Genomic DNA, 23,448 nt, shown 5'->3' with positions numbered 1-23,448 from the left:
TCTAGTTGTACAGAGGCGCCCTTTGTTTTCTGACTTCATACGTTTTTCTTTTTCCAGAAAATCAGTGATGAAAAAAAGGGTCTGTTTGATACAATGGCTAAAGGCACTTAATGTATTATTATTATTAACATTAAGTACAGGTATGACTTGGTTAGAAGTTGTCCACCTAGACCCTCGACACTTCACTTGGCCTTTGAGGTCAGGGCTGCAGGAATCTGTCTTGGTGCAAAGCATCCCAACTCTCCTTGCCTGTACCAGGTCAGTGGCTGGGGCGCTCTGAGCTGAGGCGCGGGCTGGGCGTGGAGCGAGGTGGGTCCTGGCTCCTATGGAACCCAAGCGTTGGGTTGGAGGAAAAGCGACTCGGGCCAGTCATTGTTCTCCCAGACCCGAGGAGAAGCGCCCAGGATAGCACCAGCTCTCACTTTCGGAAAACTTCCCCAAACTCCCGCCTTCTGGGCTTGAGAGGGGACCCCTATATGGCGACCTTCCACTTTTTAGAGCGAGACACTCTGCAAACACAGTCACCTCTGCGCGCTTCCCAGGAACCGCCTCGCCTCACAGCGCACCCCAGCGGCCGCGTGGCCTCCCAGCCGCGGCCACTTGGCTGCGGGAGAGTTTGCCGGACGCCGCCCCGGGCGCCTCAGGACCGGGGTACTCTAGAGTCTGCGAGATCCTGTCTGGGCAGGACCCTACAGAGGCAGAGGGGCAGCTCCCACACCTGGGAGCGGTACGGAGCAGGAGGGGCGAGACGGGAGGCTGGCCCTGCGCCCGCAGCCTCTCAGCTAGCCGACCCGGCCGGAGCGAGGCGAAAGGGGAGGGTCTCGAGGAAGTGTCTTGCTCCTCCGAGGGAGGGACTCTAGCAGGGGTGGAAAACCAGCTCCAGCGAGACGCGGAGTAGCGCAGCGCAGACCATGGAGCTGGGCGGCCCCGGCCCCGGATGGCCTCAGCAGCAGCAGAACCAGGACTCGGTAGAAGCGTGGCTGGACGATCACTGGGACTTTACCTTCTCTTACTTTATTAGGAAAGCAACCAGGTAAGAAGAGGACCCACGGAAGACCCAGCCGGGGCAGGGAGAGTGACCTGGGGCTGTTCTCTCTCTCCCTTTGAATTTTCCCTTCCTTCACCGTTAAGCAACCCCCAGTTCCCAGGCCCTTTGCCTCTGAGGTAGGTCCTTTGGTCCTGTTATGGATAGATACCTCGACTTTAAAGTGAGCACCGTAGGAAAACCGAAGCGTCAGATTCTATCCAACTTGCTCACAAAGTTCAAATACAAAAATGTATGTGCCCAGCGCCCCGCCACCCTGGTCTTCCCTGGGAGCAAGATTATTTTTTTTATAACCTCGCTCATGGGGCCTTCCACCAGCCTCGCTCCTGCCTCTTGGTTTCCCTAAATCCCCTTAGCGAAACCAAAACAGTTTTTGAGCCCCTTCCCTGTAGCTCCGGAAGCAGCATTTCCAACTCTGTCCTAGTGGCTCCGCTCCGCCCCCGTCCCCCCTCGCCCCGGCCCTAGCGGGGCGGGGAAGCCAGGCTTAGAGGCTAGACTACGAGACAGCCCAAAGGCAACAACATGCCGGAGCCTTCCCAGAGTGAGTGCGGTCGCCTTTTGCCCCTTCCAGTCCCCATGTTGTCCCGCGCGCCTCCTTTCACTCGAGCTTTCGCAAAAGGCGGTGTCCCTGAAAGGAGGGGCTCCGCCGAGGGCTTCGCGGCTCGTACACAAAGGGCGCGGGGGAGGCGCGCCAGGGTGCGGAACCCGGGGAGCTGACGGGTCCCGCGCGGCCCAAGCCGACCGCAGAGGCCAGCTCCTCCCGGTCGGGAGCCAAGCGGAGGGCGGCTGCTTCGGAGCACGCGGAGGAGGGACCGTGTCCCTTTCTTTGGAAGCAGCGCACAGCAGGCCGTTGGGGCGCGCGTGGGAAACACTCGCGGGAGAGTTGGGTGGAATTGAGATGCGAGCCGAGGGACCAGGAGGGAGGAGCGTGGCGGGCGGGTCCCCTGAAGCTTGAGGAGTTGGTGCGAGGCCGGGGCGCGGACAGGGCTCCTGCACGCGAACTCAGGCGGACTTCCTGACGCACCCCTTTGGTGAAGGGGCTGAGCTCCGCCGCCGCCACCAGCGCAGGGCAGTGGCCGTTGGGCTGCGTGTGCTGGCCGTCGCGGTCAGGAGGGAGATACACGCGGGGCGGTGATGGTGGAGGAGCCGGCCGGGGCTCAACTCCCGGCTCCAGCTCGCCAGCGCGCGGCTGCGGCTCTGCCGGGCGCTTCCCGCTAGGGGGCGGCGCAGCGCGGAACGAGCGGGCGGCGGCGGGCGGCGGCACAGCGGCGGGGGCCGTAGGGGAGCAGGATCCGAGTTGCCTGCTTCACCTGGGCACGTTGTCACCACAACCTCCCCTCCCCCCCGCACCTCCTGGAGTAGAGGCTCGGCCGAGGCCGCGTGGTCTGCACCTTGAACTTCCCTACGTTTGCTATGTTGCCCTTTGGAGACAAAACAAGGTACTTGCTACAGCATCCCCCCCCCCTTTCCCTAGGGCGCGGTGGGGACGGGTGCTGGGTGGTGGCGTTCGGGTCACACTGACGGGGCGATGCCCCAGTGGCAATGAACTATACAATATTTTTGTCTTCCTTTATTCTCTGGCGGATGTATAACTTTGGGGTTTTAGATGGGTCTTTTTTCATCCGTATTTTTCCTAACGAACGTTCAAAGTCGGTGTCGGTTTGATCATTTTCCGCGTTTTTTGACGGAGCCAACAGCTCCGGGACAAATCTTATGTCTTCTGCTTAATTACTCCGACCTCCTTCTTTAATCCTCTGTCCAGCTTTCCCCTTCTTCCTTCAAAATCCTAAACCAGGATAACCCTGAAAAGAAAGTGTTTTCTTTTCGAAGGGCACTTTTCTGCGAGTTTAAGGATGAGGCACTAACGCCATCTATGTCTGGAATTATTGATTGCTATGGGCTGACACTTTTTAGAGGTCACCTGCTACTCGGAGGCCATCTGTCCCCAGTTTTCTTTTTCCCTTGCACACTCCCACCCTTCCGCTCTCAGTGAGTTACGGTGAATAGAACGGTGAGCAGGGTGGCGAACTAGGCTGATTATTTTTTTAGAGTGTGTAGGGGTGTTCTTTGGAAATGTTCTTTACACAGTTTATTAACAGTTTAAAAGAAAACGTTGTTCCTCTAATATTGCGGCATAAATGCCCTTTTCTTTTTTCTCCCCTCTTCCTTCAAAGACGTAAACTTGGGATGATTTGGTGGTAGCTTTTGACTAGTCGTAGGTGGGAACGCTTCATTTTCAGAACTTGCTAAAACTTTGAAAGTGTAGTGACATTTTACTGGAAAATAAATTGAAAGAGTTCAGTTACATTTTGTTCCCATTAAGATTAAAATTCGAATTCTCAAAATTACATTGCTCACTCTGTAAAGTTTACATCACCTGAGACTCCATAAAAAGACTTTTTTCACCTTATAGGTTTTTGTATTATAGTTGATGTTGGCAATAGGCTGTAAGCTTTCTATGACATGTGTGTGTTTGTACTCTGAAGAGAAGAAGAGTATGTTGAGTATAAGTTAGAAAACGAAAGTGTAAATATTTAAGAGTAGTGCAGGCCCTCAGTTTTAGGAGGTATAAAGTGCTGAAAGTTGTCAGTGTAAAGAATATAATCTAAGAATTTGCGTGTAGCCAGAGGTTCTTCATGAACCAATATTCCAGTTTAGGATTATGTTTGGTGGTGTTAATTGGAAACTTACTCTAAAATAAGAGTGAGAGGTTGCTCATTAGTCGATTATAAAAATGCCAAACTACTAACCCAGTGTAGTTCACATGATTGTGGTAAAATTTTATTGCATACATTTTAACTTTACAGTTTATGACTAAGATTTTTTTTTTTAATAAACTGGAAGCTTCCATTGCTTTTTCCCCTTTTGTTAGACTTTGTAAATGTAAAATAAATACTATGTGCAATTCAGGAAACCTGTGAAACAGAATAGTTCTGTATAGGCATTTGGCATGTTTTAAGATTCAAAATAAATTTGGACTCACTCAGATTATCCATCTGCACTAGTAAACAGGCTTGCTGATGGAACTATTTGTACATTATTTGATTTAATTCAACATTCTTGTATGTGTCTCTGTCCTATCCCAGACTGAATGATCTGCACTCAGTGATAGTCATTGAACAGAATGCAGGCTCTTGCATTCCTAAATTCTCATTTGTGGTTGTTATTGTTGGGTGCCATCGGGTCGATTCTGACTCATGGCGACCCCATGTGTGCAGGGTAGAACTGCCCATAGGGTTTCCTTGGCTGTAATCTTTACAGAAACGGATCACCAGATCTTTCTCCCTGGGTGGGTAGGAAACGCCAGCCTTTCCATTAGCAGCCAAGCACTTAACCATTGTGCCACCAGGGCTCCTTAACACCTGTAAATTTTAGTTGACCTTGAAAGCAATTTTGCTGCTACATTACATTGTTTCCTATCACTAACTTCAAATATAGACCTAAGAACCTCATTAAAAGTTAGAGCTTGTAGTCTAGCAATAGATGTTTTATAGTAATCACAGCCTGTTTATGTGCTTTGAGAATATCAGTGGAACAATTCATAATGTAATTTATTGGCATAAAAATTAATTTGGGGCTACTTAATTACAACATCTGGAAAACTCACACCCTCAGTATTGTAGACAACTTGCAGTCTTACGTGCCTGAGACACTATGTTAATGAAGAGCTCTAATACATATGCATTCACAAATGAAGCCTTCCTAGTGCTAATGCCACTTAACAGCTGTTGTTGTCCTTGACAGCATGTTATAGAATAATGATACCTTTCATTACTTACTAATCAGCTCTGTGATTGTGGGTGATGTTTTAGGTCATTTAGTATTGTAGGGATGACATGATTGAGTTTTTATTGCTTTGTTTTGTGAAAGGCAAAAGCTGCAGAATGTTTGACATATAATGGAAAATAGGAGATATTAATTGAGGACAAGTTTTTATGACCGCTTGGATCAAAGTCCAGAAACAGAAGTTCTGCAATCCCGTGTGGTTCTCTGTAATAGATTTTTATTTGACACTGCAACGCTGTACTGAATTGGTTGAGGTTCCAGGTCCTGTGTTTGGGATTCTTTCTTTTTCTTTGTAATTCTTTTTCTCATTTCTAAAAGCAGTAACATTTTTCCTTACAAAGTATCTATATTAAAATCAGATGGTGGATATAAAGTATCACTATCTACTTAAAAACTACTGTTCTATAGTTACATAAAACTACAAACTTGTTGACTATTTTCAGACAAATGATTTGTTACGCATATTTCGTTAAGCACTTGCTAGTGTTGACTGTAATAAAATCCTGTGGCCCTTGACCAAATCTTTGTTATACTTATAATATTATTATGGCGGTGATCTTGGTGCAATAATGGCCGTTTTTCCTTGTATTGTGTGTGATTAGGGCCCATAGAGCCAGCTCTAGACTGCTTTTTAGTGCCCTCGATCACTCATGTGGATTGACTTCTTCCTGCCTAGAGGAATCCCTTGGAGCTCCTGAAATGATGCTTCCCATTGCCCTTCTATCTCTAGTGTCCTCAAAGTTTCAAGTTCAGACCCATTTAGGACCTGAAGTACATGATTATGATTCTAAAAATGTGGTAAAGTAATGCAGTGGCAATTACTCATAGATGGATATCTCAAAATCAATCCATTTGCTTGGTATAACACCAAACTTAAATAGGCTTATAGTACAATTCAGCAGGATTTTTTTTAGTTTGTGCTCTGAAGATCTGTAGAAATTGGCAATATTTTCACAAGATTGTGCCCTTAATGCCCCAAGATTAGCCATTATTTAAGCATCTTGATTATGCCATGCATCAAAATTTTCTTTTTAAAATAATTTGCTTAAAGAGATGTTTTGACTTTGGTCTCTAATATCATTTCATTTAAAATATTTGAAACGTCTTTCAAGTTGTGTAGCTAAAGTTTGTATCTTGACTCTTAATCTGATTACAGGGATGGTGTCTTATTAAGATGTTCCCCTTCCACTAGATTTGAAAACACACCTTAACTTAGAACTTTGCTTGGACTTCGTAGTTATGTTTTAATAATGCTCAGGAAAGATTTCTTTTGTACCTGAAAAGACTAAACAGAGCTGCTTGGTATATATTAGCTTATCCCAGCTAATTTTCAACCTAATATTTAATTAAACCTGTAATTGTTGTGTCGAGTTATATTTGTTCTTTGTTCTTAGAGCTAATGGTAGGATAAAAACCTATTGCTTGGATAAAAGCCTTTAGTAGGACTGTCAGCCAGTTAAATCACTAAGTTGATTGATACTGGAGGATTAAAAAAATGACTAATTTCTGAATTTCGGATGCAGACTAGCTACTGACTTTGCAGGACTTCCTATGAAATTAGTTTAGCCACACAGATGTAGATTCAGTTGACCAATATTATATCTGACCAAGATGTGGCCTTGGAAATATCTGTTTTATCGGGTTCTCAGTTAAAAAGTGCCTGTGAGCTACATATTTAGGAATAAAGATTGAAGAAGATCTTTCCACATGAGTCATTCATTTGATATTTAACTCTGTAATCTTATTTACTGACTTGCTATTCTCATTTTATTTTGAATTACATTATGTTTTTAAGATTTAAGTGCTTTATTCATTTTGTTTGAATGATAGATATATATGTGTGTGTATATATATGTACACATATATATATAATTTTTATTTATATTTATTGCCAATGAGATGTTTAAGGCAGATAGAGCAAACTGAGTATTAAGTTCATAAGAATTATTTTGATAAGTATTCTAAAGGAGCTTTGTAAAAGCCTTTAAATATATGTATATTTCGCTGTTTTAGTTTGTAGTGAACTTGTTTTTAAAGTCTTATGTGCCATTGTTACCCTCTTTATTCTTCAGGAGAGGGGAGACTTTTCTCTTAATTCTGAATTGTATTGTAAAGTAAGATTAACTATTTGCAAGTTATCTTCTTTGAATAATTTTATTTTCACCTAAGTGTAGGAATGAAATGATCCCATTTGATTTCACATCCCTAGTGATATTTATAAAATATTAGACTCCATCGTCATATGCTGGAGATGTAAGTAAAGGTCTTGGCCTTTTGAGCTTGTAAAGTAATTAAAATACACACACACACACACACATACACACACAAGATCACTGAACTTTAGAGTTAGCAGAATCATGTAAACCAGTGTTTCTCAAACTAAGCAATGTACTCCTGTTAAAGAAAGACATTTTTAGTGGTCTCCAGTATATTAGAAAACTTTTGGCCACAAGAGATAAAAACCCAACTCATACTTGCACAGAATTGCATAATTGAAGTGCTTGGGTTTGGCTGTGTATTCAGCTGATCAAATGATCTTGTCAGCATTCTGTCTATAGTCTATCCACCCATCTGCCTCAACAGAGGAGTCGGACAACCCTACATCCATCTTTTGGCTCTCTTCTATGTTAGCTTCATTTTCCTGAATGCTTTCTCCACGTGCTGATAAAGTTTCTCCCTGGCCCGTAAATGTAGGTTTTAAACTTCTGCTATTAGAAAAGTATCTTCTTATCTACATCCAGAAACCAGTTGCCACACAGTCAACTCTGATTCATGGTGACCCCATATGTGTCAGCGTAGAATCATGCCCCATAGACTTTTTAATAGCTGCTTTCTTGGAAGTAAATCACCAAGCCTTTCTTCCAAGGCACCTCTGGGTGGACTCAAACCGCCACCATTTACGTTAATGGCCAAGCACATTAGCCATTTGCACCACCCAGGGACTCCTTATCTACTTCAGTCCTCTCAAAATTACTCTGACCTTGCTGGGTCACGTGCCTACCCTGGACCAATTTTTGAATCCGGGAGAGAAGGGTTGTCTGACTTCTCTGTGAGGCAGGTAGCCCACAGCATTATACATCATTGGGGAAGGGCAATTCCTAAAAAAAAGTAATGTGGGCAGATCCAGAAGTTCCAGACATCTGGCATACCTTATGTTGACATCTTGTATTTTAATGTTACTTAAATGTAGAATATTTAAAAGAAAGTATAAGTTAATCACAGTTACACATCTATGCAAGTATAATACAAAATAAATGTACAAGTTAATTATGAACAGAATGATAAAACTCCAGCCAAATGGAAGTTGACAGCGTTCATTAAATTACCCTAGCAAAGTAAAACGAAAACCAAACTGGTTGTTGCTGCGTTGATTCCAACTCATATGGCCCCAAGTGCCTCCTTAAGGGTCTAGTGAGGTCAGCTTGCCTTGCTACACTTGCCCTGTGATGACTCACTTCTCCCACTGGGCCTCTCTGTTTGAACAATCATGAAACTTTTATTCCTGTAGCACAGCATACTAGCTTTTGGTTTTCACTTAGTGTGAAAGCATATTTACATGTTAAATTTATCTCTTTTATTTTCTCATTATCCCAGAACCATTGGGCTACAGTGTGATTGTAAACACAAATATAAACCTGAACGCTAAAGTGCAGGGCAGTAGTGATTCAGTGGTAGAATTCTCACCTTCCATGCGGGAGACCAAGCTTCAGTCCCAGCCAATGCGCCCCAGGCGCAGCTACCACCCATCTGTTAGTGGAGGCTTGTGTGTTGCTCTGATGCTGAACAGGTTTCAGTGAGCTTCGAGACTAAGATGGACTGGGAAGAAAGGCCTGGCAATCTACTTCTGAAAATCAGCCAGTGTAAACCTTATGGATCACAACAGTCCAGTCTGTAACTGATCATGGGGATGGCAGGGGACCAGTTCGTTGCACATGGGGTCACCATGAGTCAGAGGCCGACTCCATGGCAGCTAACAACAACTTGGCTATAAGGTGATCATCTAGATAATCTAAACCACGTACACGTGCCAATCTGTTTTTATAGAAAATGTACAGAATTTCAAAACTTAATTGTTTTCGACACTCAGTACAAACATATTTACTGCATAGATTTCAGTTATTATGTTTTCTTTCAGATATATTTGGTTTTCTTTTAAGGAACATCTTTCATATCATGTGATTGTGAATGCATGGAAAATTACAAAACATATCCCTTCCAACTCTCAGTCAAATTTGAATGCTAAACCATATGAAGCAATTCTGCATTTTATTTGTATTTGGTCCTAATAAGATTCCCAGATGTTTTCGTATCTGGAGAAAACTTAGAAACACTAAATAACCTTAGGCAGCTGATTCATTTATTTGCCATGCCAGACCCAAGTGAACCACTCACAGTAATATCAGAGCAGAAATTATTGGAAGATATCACTTGGTGGTGGTTGTTAGCTGCTGTGGAGTTGGTCCCCGACTCATGGCGACTTCATGTATTACAGAGTAGAACTGCTCCATATCATTTTCTTGGCTGTAATATTTACAGAAGCAGTTTGCCAGGCCTTTCTTCTGAGGAGCAGCTGGATGGGTTCAAATCACCAGTCTTTAGGTTAGCCGCTGATTGGCAAACTGCTTGCACCACCCAGGCTTCTTCATTTGGAGGCACCCAAAAGCACCTGTTTCATTTAATACCCTGTTGTAGATCTTTTAATCATTTATTCTTCTAAACTAATGCTTCTCAAAAGGAGATGCTATTGGCATTTAATGTTGACACTTTTTGTTGTTGCGAAGGGCTGCCCAGTCAACTGCAGGCAGTTTAATATCCCTGGGCCCCAGACGCTAAATACCAGGAGCACCCCCATCATGTGGCAGCAAGTACACTCCCACACATTTCCCAGTGCCCCAAAGGCTGGCACCACCACCTGTTTGGGAACCACTGTTCTGAACCATTTAAAATCTATTTCTGTTTTCTTATTTTTTTAATAGTGTTTTTCAGTAGTTTACCATTTTGGCTTGAGAATCATTTCTTTTCAGTTCCTTAAATATATCCCAAACTTTGATAGTCATTCCCTTATTTCTGGAGATGAGAATCTGAACAACAGAATAGTGGTTTTATAGATTTTAAGTATCTTTCCCATATTTTAGATGAATGTTATTAATGGTTTAAGCAGAGCTTTTTGTGGGATTGTGTAAAGTACTAGGAAGGGGATTGGGATGGGAATCCAGACCCCTCAACTTTGTTCCCAGCTTTGCTGTTAACTTTGTGACTGGCCAAGTTAATAAACCCCAGCTTTAAATGAGGGGTGGAGGTAGGTGAGGGATAGAGGCAGAGAGATTCATAAATGAGCTTAAAAATCTCTTTCAGCTCTCAGAGTCCTTGATTCTCACCGGGAGAGCAGAGTATCAACTTCTCAGATAAATAGTTTCATTCTTTAAGTATTTTTCCAAATAGGAGTAGTGGGTCCAGGTCAGATTGTGCAGATAACAGTAACTCAAACTGTATAAAATAAAGATCCAAGAGCAGGAAAAATACCTAATGTTTTTTGTGAGAGTTATATTTGTGTGTTTCCTATAGATAATTTTAGCCGATTTCCATACAAGTTATTAAGCATCCCTTTCCAGGCAGAAAATTTAGTATATACTTTTTGTATTAGTAATTAATTCACATGACTGATGAAAAAAACATTGAAAGAAAGGCAAAAGGAGCACTTTTTTTATAGTAGAATTTATAAACATGAAAATGTATTTTATGTATCATTCAGGGCCTGCACCTTTTCATTCTATTTTGTTTGAGGTACCCTATAAATCTCCCCAAAAGTTGCTGCTCAAAGAACTGGCCATATTGCCATTTTTGAGGCCCGGGGTTGGCATCAACCTACTTTTGGAATTTATACAAGTAAGATCCCTTGGATGAGAACTAAAATGGACCAGCTTTAATCCCTAAATCCCCATATAGCAAAGAGTGTTAAAGCACTGTTTTATCATGATTAAAAAGCATGCTCCAGTTTAGAATTATGGTTATGAAATATTGTTATGGTTTTCACCATAGATAATTAGTTGTATATTTTCTTACATTTGTTTTCAAGCAGTTTTATTTTATCTTTGATACTTGGGGCAGGGAGACTTCCCCCAAAAGCTGTAACTTATTTCTGGGAAAAAAAATAATTTCTAAGTAGTTAGTAATGTAAAAACAGGAGCCCTGGCGGCACAGTGGCTAAGAGCCTGGCTGCTAACCCAAAGGTCAACAGTTCGAATCCACCAGTCACTCCTTGGACATCCTATTGGGCAGTTCTCCTCTGCCCTATAGGATCGCAATGAGTCAGAATTGGCTTGACGGCAACAAGTTTACTGTAAAAACAAGATACACATTTGAGTTTTTCTCAATTACATATTCAGTGCCTAATCTTTATGTAGAATTCAGAAAATTATGTCATATATGAATGTAGTTATTGGTCTGACGAGTCATTTTTTTTTTCAGTTTTAATTTGAGAAATTGCTAATATTAAAACAATCACCCCCTTTTCCTTTTTTTTTTATATATTTTATTGTACTTCAGGTGAAGGCTTACAGAACAAATAGTTTCTCCTGAAACAGTAGTACACATGTTGTTTTATGACATTGGTTAACAACCCCACAACATATTAACCCTCTAAATTCTCTACATTTTTTTTTTTTTTTGGTGAAAATACACGTAACCAAAGATACACCGTTTCAAAAATTTCTACATACACAGTTCAGTGACATTGACTACGCTCTTCCAATTGTGCTGTTATTCTCACTTAAGATGTAGGCTTACAGAACAAAATAGTTTCTCATTGAACAGTTACTACAAATGTTGCCCTATGACAATGGTTAACAATCTCACAGCACATCAACAATATCCTTACTCAACCTTGGGTTCTCCGTCACCAGCTTCCTTGTCCCCTTCTGCTTTCTGGCCCTTGTCACTGGGCTGCTGTACCTCGTTAGTCTCATTTGGTTTTACAGGTCTGTCCACTCCCAGGCTGAACAGTGAACCTCGGAGGTAACTTCACCACTGAACTAAAAGGGTGTCTGGGGGCCATACTCTCGAGGTTTCTCCAGTCTCCTTTAGGCCAGTAAATCTGGTCGTTTTTTTTTTTGTGAGTTATAATTATGCTCTACATCCTTCTCCAGCTCTGTCCAGAACCCTCTGTTGTGATCCTGGTCAGAGCAGTCAGTGGTGGTAGCCGGGCACCATCTAGCTGTACTGGACTCAGTCCGGTGGAGGCCTTGGTAGCTGTAGACAATTAGTCCTTTGGATAATCTTTTCCTTGTATCCTGTTCTCTTCATTCTCCCTTGCTCCTCAAGGGATGAGACCAGTGGAGTATCTTAGATGGCCACTCACAGGCTTTTAAGACCCCAGACACTACCCACCAAGGTAGAATGTAGAGCATTGTCTTTACAAGCTGTGTCATGCCAATTGAGCTAGATGTTCCCCGAGACCATGGTCCCCCCTTTTCCTTTTTTTTTAATGAAGTGTTTCTGTAAAGAAATTTAGTGCTTTTTAGTTAGGGGCCTGGAAAGAAACAATGACTAACATCTAGTTAGTTATTCTGCAAAGGCTCAATGAATAGAGTCTCTATTTTTATTTAAAAAAAAAAAATTGGTTTTTAAAATATACTCCATTTACTGTTCGATTAACTTAAAACAATAACTGTCATGTGTTAAACATTTACTGTGTACCAGGTACTATGCGTTCACATAATACACATTATTTCCTTTAGTTTTCTTAAGAACCCTATGAGCTTAATGCTATTATCCCAGTTTTACAGAGAGAGTAAATAATGTACCTAAAGGCATACTCTTAGAGGTGGTTCTGGGGTTGAAGCCCATGTCCGCCCCACTGAAATCCCTTAACCATGATGCTATACTGAAGTTCAGTGTCAGCATTAATGAAAGCAAAGCAAAGGCTCAGATTTAATGCTACGAGGAATCTAACTCAGGTAGAGGTTAAAGTTTCTCCTAGGGCCTCCTAGTTTTGTGCGAGCACATTACTTAATGATGTGCCGAGAGACTCTACCCAAGTGAGTTTAGCTTCCATATATAATTTTAGAGTTTAAAAAGTAGGAAATCTCAAATGACATTTTAAAATAGAGTGACTGAAAATTGAGGTACTGGGTCATTACAATTATATTTTTAGTATTAGAACACAAATGCCCTAAGTGCAGTTTATTTTCAAATAATTTTTATCTTTTGATACATGATTTTAAGCAAGAACACAAAGCACATTAAACTGATTGCTCTGTAAGTAAGTTTCATCTAATTATATTTTTAACTTGTGGGAGTTATTTGTTTATATCAAAATTTTACCTTGCCTTGTAAAATTTTTCCCGTTGCTTTTCTAGATGCAAGAAATATTCTATAAAATATAGACAATATATTCTAATCATTTGCTCCTTTCAGGACATCTGGAATATTAAATATGTATTTTAAAACATTTCTGTCCTTTTCAAGATTCATTTTGTTAGTAAACAGTCCAACTTTGGTAGAAAGTGAAATGGACACAGTAATTAAGTAGTTCCTTTGCTGATTGTATTTGGAATGCTGTGTAAGTTTTGCATGTTCTACTTCATATTTGTAGATTATAGGCATTTGGAAGAAGTTATGACTTGTCTAAATTAGTGGAAAATTTCTAGAACACAATTATACGTTGTAGTTTTCTGTGATAGGATCATAACGAATTGTGAGTGAAAATGATGAATTGGAAAGGAGGAAGAGTTTTGATTCTTCACAGAATATGTGCCATACTGTTTTTATTACTAATCAACTTATAAAATTTTTAGAGAATAGGAGATGAGATCACCCAATATGCAAATCTTAAATCTACTTAAATATCTATTTTTGAAAAAAGGTATTACTAGCTTGACACCATTTAATTTAGTCATTAGTTGAATTCGTTTATCACTTTGAAAGTCGTGCCCTTTTCATCTAGTTCAAAAATGTGAACACATAGGGTATATAGAATGAAATGTATAGCACTTTATTTCTCTCATGTGTATAATTTTTTCTCATGTGCTTAATTTTGATGAATAAATTCTTTGTTACAACCATTGTAAAAATTGACCACAGTTCACCTTCTTAGCCTCCTACCCCCAGAATTCTTTGATCTTTTTATCATTCACAAATAAATGCATTCATCCATCCCTCTCCCAGCTGTCTTATTGAAGGCCCAACCTGTCTGACACTGGAAATGTCAGGCTTAGCCTTTTCCTGCAACAGCTGCTACAGACAGGCTGTCTAGCCTTTTGAGTGGGTGAACTCCTTTAGTTTTGTTGGGTGCTCCACCCACATTGTAAAATCATCTATAGGGCGATAAAGGAGACTTATGAAATCAAAATGTTTAAGCATTATTCTTAATGACACTGATTTTTATATTAATTCATTTCATGAGCAGTTTGAGCTTCGAGAATGTATTAACACAACTTCTGAGGAGAGTGGCTTTGACACTGTATTTAACTGGATAGGATTCTAATGAATATACTGGATTATTGGGTTTAAAAATATATTGTCAGGTTTATTTCACAACTTAATTATATAGTAGACAGAATATTGTATTTGGAATTATATGCACCTTGCTTTTAGTCTTATCACTTCCTATGTGTGACCTTGATCTAGTTAACTTCTCTAAGGCTCAGTTTACTCATCTGTAAAGTGGGGATAATAGAAAGAAGTCTCAGAAGAGATTAGCTAGAGAATGAAGGAGGAAGAATATATTTGAGAGGAAAATAATAAGCTCAGTGTTGATCAAACTGAGTTTGAAATACTGCAGAAGTAGTTGATATGTAAATTTTGATTAACTGCTTTTAAACTAGAGTTTTTGGGTTTTTTTTTTTAGTTTATTGAGGCGATATTTTCTTTTTTTTTATTGTACTTCAGGTGAAGGTTTACAGAACAAATAGTTTCTCATTAAACAGTCAGTACACATATTGTTTAATGACATTGGTTAACAACCCCACGACAAGTCAACCCTCTCCTTTCTTGTCTTTTTTTTTTTTTTTTGGTGAAAATATACATAGCCTAAGATACACCATTTCATAAATTTCTACATGCACAGTTCAGTGACATCAACTACGCTCTTCCAATTGTGCTGCTATTCTCACTTTAGATGAAGGTTTACAGATCAGAATAGTTTCTCATTAAACAGTACACATGTTGCCCTATGACAATGGTTAACAACCTCACTACATGTCAACACTGTCTTTACTCAATCTTGAGTTCCCTATCACCAGCTTTCCTGTCCCCTTCTTCCTTGTAGCCCTTGTCCCTGGATTGCCGTGCCTTATTTAGTCCCATTTTGTTTTATGGGGCTGTCCAATCCCCAGCTGAACTGTGAACCTCGGAAGTGACTTCACCACTGAGCTAAAAGGGTGTCTGGGGACCATACTCTCGGGGTTTCTCCAGACTTCTTTAGGCCAGTAAATCTGGTCTTTTTTTTTGTTAGTTAGCATTTAGTTCTACATCCTTCTCCAGCTCTGTCCAGAACCCTCTGTTGTGATCCCGGTCAGAGCAGTCACTGGTGGTAGCCGGGCACCATCTAGCTGTACTGGACTCAGTCTGGTGGAGGTGTAGTGGTGGTCCATTAGTTCTTTAGACTAATCTTTTCCTTGTATCCTGTTCTCTTCATTCTCCCATGCTCCCGAAGGGATGAGACCAGTGGAGTATCTTAGATGGCTGCTCACAGGCTTTTAAGACCCCAAACACTACTGAGGTGATATTTTCTAATAATTGTTGGTAGCATTTGATGAGATGGTATTTCAACTAATAGGATGTTTCTCACAAAATTTTGTGAACACTGTTCCCGCCTTCTCTCCCCATATCTCTTCTCACAGACCCCTCATGTGATGTGTGCCTAACCTAGACTGGCCTCCCCACCTCTGCTCCTGTACCCTTCTATGACCCTAGCCACTACTCGGCCGCCACCTACCTCTGTAAACCCTTCAGTGGCTCTCTATGTCCTGCATGATGAGTTCAACAATACTTAGCTGAGCAGTGAGTTAAGTAATGACCTGACTCCTGTATCACTTTCCTACCTGGTTTTCTGCTCATTTTCCCACATTCCTTCATGACTGGTCCCAATTAGATTGTATCTTTCTACCCTAGACTTTCAGCTCTTAAATCTTATTACAGCATTGTGTATCCATGGTATAACTAAAGCCACAGTAAAGAATGTTTAGTGAAACTATGGGATGTATTTTTATTTACCCTTTTATACCAAGGTCAGTTTTTCCCCTTGGTTGTTGTCCACTGAAATAAAAGTCTGTTTGAATTTTCCCCCCAAAAAAAACAAAGAAAAAGAAGCAAAGAAAGAATATATTAAGCTAATATGCTTTTGATTGCATTCTTTGTTTTAAAAGATTTGAGATTTAAAATTTAAGTCATATTTATGACAAGAACTTGGGGCAAGTTTTTGGCAACTCCATTTAACATTATTTCCCACAATCTAATTATCAATCTTTTGGGTTCTTACTTGCCCAGTATAGGACAGGGTACTTTAATGAGACCTAAGGATCAGTTGGGAACCCTGGTGGTGTAACGGTCAGGTGCTCGGCTGCTAGCTGAAAGGTTGACAGTTTGAACCCACCCAGCGGCTCCATGGGAGAAAGACCGACTTGGTGATCTGCTCCCTGTAGCCTAGGAAATCCTGTGGGGCAGTTCTGCTCCGTCACATGGGGTCACTATGAGTTGTTATCGACTCAATAGCACCTAACAACAGCAAGCGTTAGCTGTGGGTGGTCTAGACAAGTTTGAATTGAAACCACAGATGTTTTTCATATTTGTTGTATACAAATTAGTGGTACATGAGAGTAATAACTCCCAGCATTGGTTTTTGGTACACTCCAGGAGTTTTCCAGTTTTTTAAAGACATATTGTAAAACTTCAGAAACAAAACTAAATATAATTTCCCCATTTAAAAAAATGTGTATAATATTTATGAGGTAAGAAATTCTTTGTGAAAAAAAATAAGGTAGGAAATAAGTGACTAGAGGATAATAAAACAGATTTTGGTCAGGAGAGAGAGAATGGTTTGAATGGGATATTAAACATCAGGATCTTGGCATCGATTATAAATTCTTGGCATCAGTTTTCATTGCGTTTCCCTTGGCCATGGTCTTATTTTAAGTGTCTAGACCTGTTGTGTTTCATTAACAGCTTCGTAAAAGTTGAGTCAACTAAAAGACTTCAAGAGGGCCGCTCTGCTTTCTGATGGCTCCCAGGTTTGCGGGGCAGTGAGCAAGGACATACTCATAAATGAAAGTAGATAGTCTCTAAATTATTAGTGCTTGTAGCTAAGGGTAACAATACTTCTGTGAAACTTATGTCCATTTCATTCTTTTTGCTCAGATGGCTATGATGTCATGTAAACTCTTCTTTTTTTGCAAAACTTAATAGTGTCCTGTGTCCCTGGGTGGTGCAAATGATTTGTGCCTATTTGCTAACCTAAGGTTGGTGTTTTGAACCCACCCAGCAGTGCTGCAGAAGAAAGGACTAGTGATCTGCTTCTGTAAAGATTACACACAAGAAAACCCTTTGGGGCTCAATTCTAGTCTATGACACATGGAGTCACCATTAGTAGAAACTGACTCGATGGCAGTGGGTTTGGTTTTGGGTTAGTGGGGTTCTGTATAGAATCTGAAGTATCTGCTTTCTTGAGGACGTTGAGTGTTCAGGGTGCATGTGTTGTTGCTGTTAGGTGCCGTCAAGTTGATTTCAACTCATAGCTACCCCATGTGACAGAGTATTACTGCTCCCACAGAGTTTTCTAGGCTGTAAGCTTTACAAAAGTAGATCGACAGCTCTTTTCTCCCATGGAGGCTCTGGGTGGGTTCAAACCACCAAGGTTTCAGTTAGCAGCTGAGTGCTTAACCGTTGTGTACCAATCCTATCCAGATCCTGTTAGGCCCACTCTGCCTGTGGGGGATACCACCAGAAACGCAACCTTTTCCCCATCAGCCTTTTTTGATTATCTTGACTGAACTCTGAAGAAATGAACAGCCGTGGCTCCTTAACCTGACCCCTCATCTCCACTGGACTGAGTACTAAGGGTATAGCAGATAGCAAAATCTTTAATTCATGGAAGAGATTTTGAAATGCTTCCAAATGCACTTTCTAATTTGACTTGCACATCATCCCTGTGAGTGAAGGAGTAAAAGAGCTTTTACCCTTATTTAAAAATGAGGAAGCTGATGGGCAAAAAGAGGTTAAATGAGATGACTGTGACCAAAAGACGACTTCTTGGCCTGTTGATAATGTAAGCTTTTGTGGGGGTCTTAATGATCCTTTACTACAGCAGCCTCATTTTTACAACTGAACTGAGAGAAACAACTTGAACTCCAGAGAAAATGTACTCCAGAGAAATTGTAACAAGTTCAGCATCACATCTGTGTAGAGTTGTAGCTAGAACTAGAATTATCTCCTGATTGCCACGCTGATATTCTTGACTCTGTACCCTGCTGAAGATAGTCAGTGGAGTCCTTGAATGATGCATGTGGTTAACATGCTCCACTGCTAACCAGAAGGTTGGTGGTTTGAGTCCAGGCAATTACCTCTGAAAACAATCAGCCATTGAAAACCTTACGTAGCACAGTTCTACTCTGACACGCATGGGGTTGCTGCGAGTTGGAGTCTACTCGATGACCACTGGAAGATAGTCAGCACATCATACTTCATAAAGAGGTCAGTACTGGTGGTATTTCTCCCCGCTGTATACAGATGGAACCCTGGTGACACAGTGGTTAAGAGCTCAGCTGCTAACCAAAAGGTCAGCAATTCAAATCTACCAGCTGCTCCTTGGAAACCCTATGGGGCAGTTCTACTCTGTCCTATAGTGTTGCTATGAGTAGGAATTGACTTGACGGCGAAATGCTTGGTTTTTGGTATATACAGATGGATCTTAACTGAAAGCAAAGAATATCAGAAGGATGTTTACCTGTGTTTCATTGACTATGCCGAGGCATTCAACTGTGTGGATCATAACAAATTATGGATAACATTGTGAAGAATGGGAATTCTGGAACATTTAATTGTGCTCATGAGGAACCTCTGCGTAGACCAAGAGGCAGTCATTCGAAAAGAACAAGGGGATATTGCATGATTTTAAAGTCAGGAAAGGTGTGCATCAGGGTTGTATCCTTTCACCATATTTATTCAGTCGGTATGCTGAGCAAATAATCCGAGAAGCTGGACTATACAAAGAAGAACACAGCACCAGAATAAGAGGAAGACTCATTAACAACCTGTGATATGCAGATGACACAACCTGATTTGCTGAAAGTGAAGAAGATTCGAAGCATTTACTGATGAAGATCAAAGACTACAGCCTTCAGTATGGATTACACCTCAACATAAAGATAACCAAAATCCTCACACTGGACGAATAAGTGACACCATGATAAATGGAGAAAAGATTGAAGTTGTCAAGAATTCCACTTTACTTGAATCCACAGTCAACACATTGACCAAATCTGCTGCAAAAGACCTCTTTAAAGTGTTGAAAAGCAAAGATGTCACTTTGAGGGCTAAGGTGCACCTAACCCAAGCCATGGTATTTTCAATCACCTCATATGCATGCGAAAGCTGACCAGTGAATAAGGAAGACTGAAGAGGAATTGATGCATTTGAATTATGGTGTTGGTGAAGAATATCAAATATACCATGGACTGCCAGAAAATGAACAAACCTGTCTTGGAAGAAGTACAACCAGAATGCTCCTTAGAAGCAAGGATGGCGAGACTTTGTCTCACATACTTTGGACATGTTATCAGGAGGGACCAGTCCCTGGAGAAGGACATCATGCTTGGTAAAGTGGAAAGTCAGTGAAAAAGAGGAAGACCCTCAATGAGATGGATTGACACAGTGGCTGCAACAATGGGCTCAAGCATAGCAACGATTGTGAAGATGGTGCAGGACCGGGTAGCATTTCTTTCTGTTGTACATAGGGTCACTATGAGTCAGAACTGACTCTATGGTACCTAGCAATATAGAAGAAGAAACGGAAGCATTAATCAATTTCCCTTTTATAAACAGTTTGTTTTTTCTCAGTGAAATATATCATGTAGCATTGAATGCAAAATAAAAGAGCTTGGTTTAAGGAAGAATTTTATGCTCCAAGTTTTACCACAAATTATTAATACAATTGCATTCAAAAGATTCATTTTTTATACACAGGCTCACAGTATGATAGTCCGATGTACTCTTTTAGTGATAAAATTAGTATTAGTGATTTGATAGCTGGAATTCATTAATATGCTGCATAGGGCCTACTTTTTCTTTGTTGTCTACCCATAACCAATTTCAGTTAGAAAAAACAGAGTATAGAATGACCAAGGCAGCGAGATAAAATACAGAACATCCAGTTAAGTTTGAATTTCAAATACTACTTATACTAAAAATTTATTCATTGTTTATCTGAAATTCAATTTTAACTGCGTGTCCTGTAATTTTATTTGCTAAATCTAGCAACCCTAAAAATGACTCTTCTCTGGAACACATTTATTATCCATTTATCCATTCTTTTCAGTCCGTAGTTTTAGATTTACAAAACATAGACCTGTTTTCAGAGAAATGTACAGATGATGGAATTCAGTCAGATTTTTTTAAGGATATTATCCTTATGAATCTTTGTTCTTGGAGTCCTTTGAGATGGTGTTTTTACCTCGGTGGCATAGTGTGCTATCTTTTCATGATTTGAATATGAAGATTTAAGTTAAAAGCAAACCCACTGCTGCCAAGTCAATTCCGACTCATAGCAACCCTGTATGACAGAGTAGAACTGTACCATAGGATTTCCAAGGCTGTAAATCTTTACGGAAGCAGACTGCCACACCTGTCTTCCGCAGAGCAGCTGGTGGGTTCAAACCGCCGACCTTTTGGTAAGCAGCCGAGCGTTTTAACCACTTCGCCACTAGGGCTCCAGAGGATGTGTTGTTGTAAGTGATCTTATTCGCTCTCTGCCTTGTATGCTCCGATGTGATTGTAACTCTTTCAGACTGAGCTAGCAGTTATGGAGTGCCTTCTACATATAGGCCATAAGACTTGGAGTAGGAGATATGGATTTGATGCTTAATTCTGCCACCGAAGAGCAGAATGGCTTTGGTCAGCCATTTAAATAATTGAGTGTCTTAATTTAGAAAGTAGGATTGTTAATTCCTGTCTCACCGGGTTTAAATAAAATGATGCTTTTTTCCCCAATATCTCTAATGTTAATAATTTTTTTAATTCCCTAGAATCAGTGAAGAGAAGAGAAAATAAAAATCCTTTCCTTGGCTCTAAAAGTGATTTGCCCAGTCAGAACTGCCACCCATCTGGTACTTTTTACCCCTATATCTGACATGCTCATAGTCATCCTTCATTCCATATTTATTCATATGTGTATATTTACACTTAACTTCGTAGGACAGCTAAAATCCAATGTGTGCATAGCTTAACTTCTGAACACAAAACAAACAACATTTGTGGGGAGAGGTCACTAATGATTTATCAGTGTGTGGGCTCCATGAGATTGAAAGAAGGGGTTCTGTCTGAGATTGCTCATTATCGTATCCCTGGTGCCACGCCTAGTACCTCACACATCCCAGAGATCTTTCCTTCATGGGAATAATTGATTCCAGAAAAAAAGGACACTTAAAAGTGAATCCAGCTAAAATGGGGGACAAAACACAAAACTGAAAAAGTTTTGATTGGAACTTTATCGTGAAAAATGGAGCTATAAATTATGAACATAGATTTATTTTTCATTTGATAAAATTTAGATACTAATGAAAACTCGATGTTCATTCTTAGAATAAATAATTTAAATTTTCCAGCAAAATTGTTTACATTGGAAAATGTCTTCATTTTATGTTTGGCTTTTGCAGGAGGGTCATAAAGAAAATTGTCTTTATTTTTGTTTTTCCAAAATACTCTTTTTGAATTAATATTTGAAGCCTTCATCAGTTTTTCCAAGGGCATTTCTTAATCCAGAATAGAGTTATTTGAATATAATTCTCTTTTCAAGTATTTGTTATATCATTATCCTTGTTGATTCTTTCTTCTTCAGTTGTTGGCTAGTCTTTAATTGGGCAAAACCCTTAATTGTCAGTGGCTTTGTGTAATATTAAGACAGTTTTCCAACGTCACTTTTATCTGCTTCTGTAAATTCTGTATCTTATATTTAAAAAAAAAAAAGTTGCCTTTGAGTCAATTCCAACTCATAGTGACCCTATAGGAGAGAATAGAACTGCCCTACGGGGTTTATAAGAAGCAGCTGATGGATTCAAACTGCTGACCTTTTGGTTAGCAGCCGTAGCTCTTGGCCATTGCGCCACTAGGGCTCCGTATCTTAAGTAAGTATTCTAATTTCAATTTGTGATGATTTCTGCTTGCATAGAGACTGAGGATCAAAAAAATCAATGAAAGAGGATAGACAGTCTTAACAGGAAGGGCTCACTTCATACATTTGCAGAAGTTGTGTGCTGTAAAACTTTAAGGGATGCTGAGAAGAGAGATGTGTGAGAGAGGATTAGTTTTATTACGTAAATGATTGTTTTGGTATTTTGATGATATATGTTTTCCTATGCAAGCCTGACACTCAATCAATAACATGGTCATGAGAACACCACCCTCGACCAACTAGCAGTTAATAAAAATTGTTGATTGGTGTCATTGAATTTCACATGTAGAAATTTTTGAGGTGGTGTTGTATATTTCCACCACAATAAATTTTTTTTAAAATGAAAAAAAAAATTGTTGATTGAATGACTGAATATACAAGATCTGCTTTTCCTGTGTCATTTAATACCGAGTTCATCTCTCCAAGATAACATCTAGAAATAAGACACTTGTGAGACAAATAAATATAATGTCTTAGTTATCTAGTGCTGCTATAACAGAAACAACACAAGTGGATGGCTTTAAAAAACAGAAATTTATTTTCTGACAGTTTAGGAGGCTAGAAGTCCGAATTCAGGGTGCCGGCTCTAGGGGAAGGCTTTCTCTCTCTGTTGGCTCTGGGGTGTCTCTTCTGAGCTTCTGCTTCTGCGTGATCTTCATGTGGCTTGGCATCTCTCTTCTTCCATCTCTGCTACTCGCTTGCTTTAATCTCTTATATCTCAAAAGATATTGCCTCAAGATACATCCTACAGTAATCCTGTCTCATTAACATAACAAAGAAAACCTATTCCCAAATGGGATTATAACCACGGACATAGAGGCTAGAATTTACAACATATATTTTTGGAGGACGCAGTTCAATCCATAACTTATAGTAATCAAAAACATATAACAAAGGATTTTTGAGCACTGGCTCTGTTTAAGACACATTCTAGGCACTTTCAGGGTATGCAAGGATAAATTAGCCATGAGATGATGAACGTTAATAGCTAAAACAATGTTGATTTTCTATAACAAATATATAGCATTCAGACATTCAAAAGACTGTTATCCCTTTTGATGCAGTTATTTTTGGAGCCTATCCATTTATTCATTCATTCACTTCACTTAAGAAATATTTATTGAGGGCCAATTATGTGACAGATAGTGTTCTGAGTAGTAGAGATAGAGTGGTGAACAAGACAGACAAGTAGCTCTGATGAAATTTACATTTAGTTGGAGGAGACAGACAATAAACC

At 40.3% G+C, this 23,448-nt stretch overlaps 1 protein-coding gene across 5 annotated transcripts in view; it reads left to right on the top strand.

Moving 5' to 3' along the window:
• Positions 1-816: 816 nt before the first annotated feature.
• The window catches only part of PDE5A (phosphodiesterase 5A), a 174,114-nt gene continuing 151,482 nt past the window's right edge, over positions 817-23,448 (top strand). For 2 of the 5 annotated variants that reach the window (XM_023741104.1, XM_023741105.1), the window contains exon 1: positions 817-1,033. In XM_023741104.1, the coding sequence (XP_023596872.1) occupies positions 912-1,033 (122 nt within the window). In that variant the 5' untranslated portion in view covers positions 817-911. Of the gene's footprint in view, positions 1,034-1,546; positions 1,587-2,458; positions 2,485-23,448 lie in introns of those variants that run through there. The other 3 variants (XM_004386809.2, XM_023741106.1, XM_004386810.1) reach the window with 3 other exon arrangements.

Source organism: Trichechus manatus, unplaced genomic scaffold (assembly GCF_000243295.1).
Source record: "Trichechus manatus latirostris isolate Lorelei unplaced genomic scaffold, TriManLat1.0 scaffold00171, whole genome shotgun sequence".
Classification (NCBI taxonomy): domain Eukaryota; kingdom Metazoa; phylum Chordata; class Mammalia; order Sirenia; family Trichechidae; genus Trichechus; species Trichechus manatus.
The sequence above is the reverse complement of the archived record's forward strand: the minus strand, read 5'-3'. Positions and strand labels throughout refer to the sequence as shown.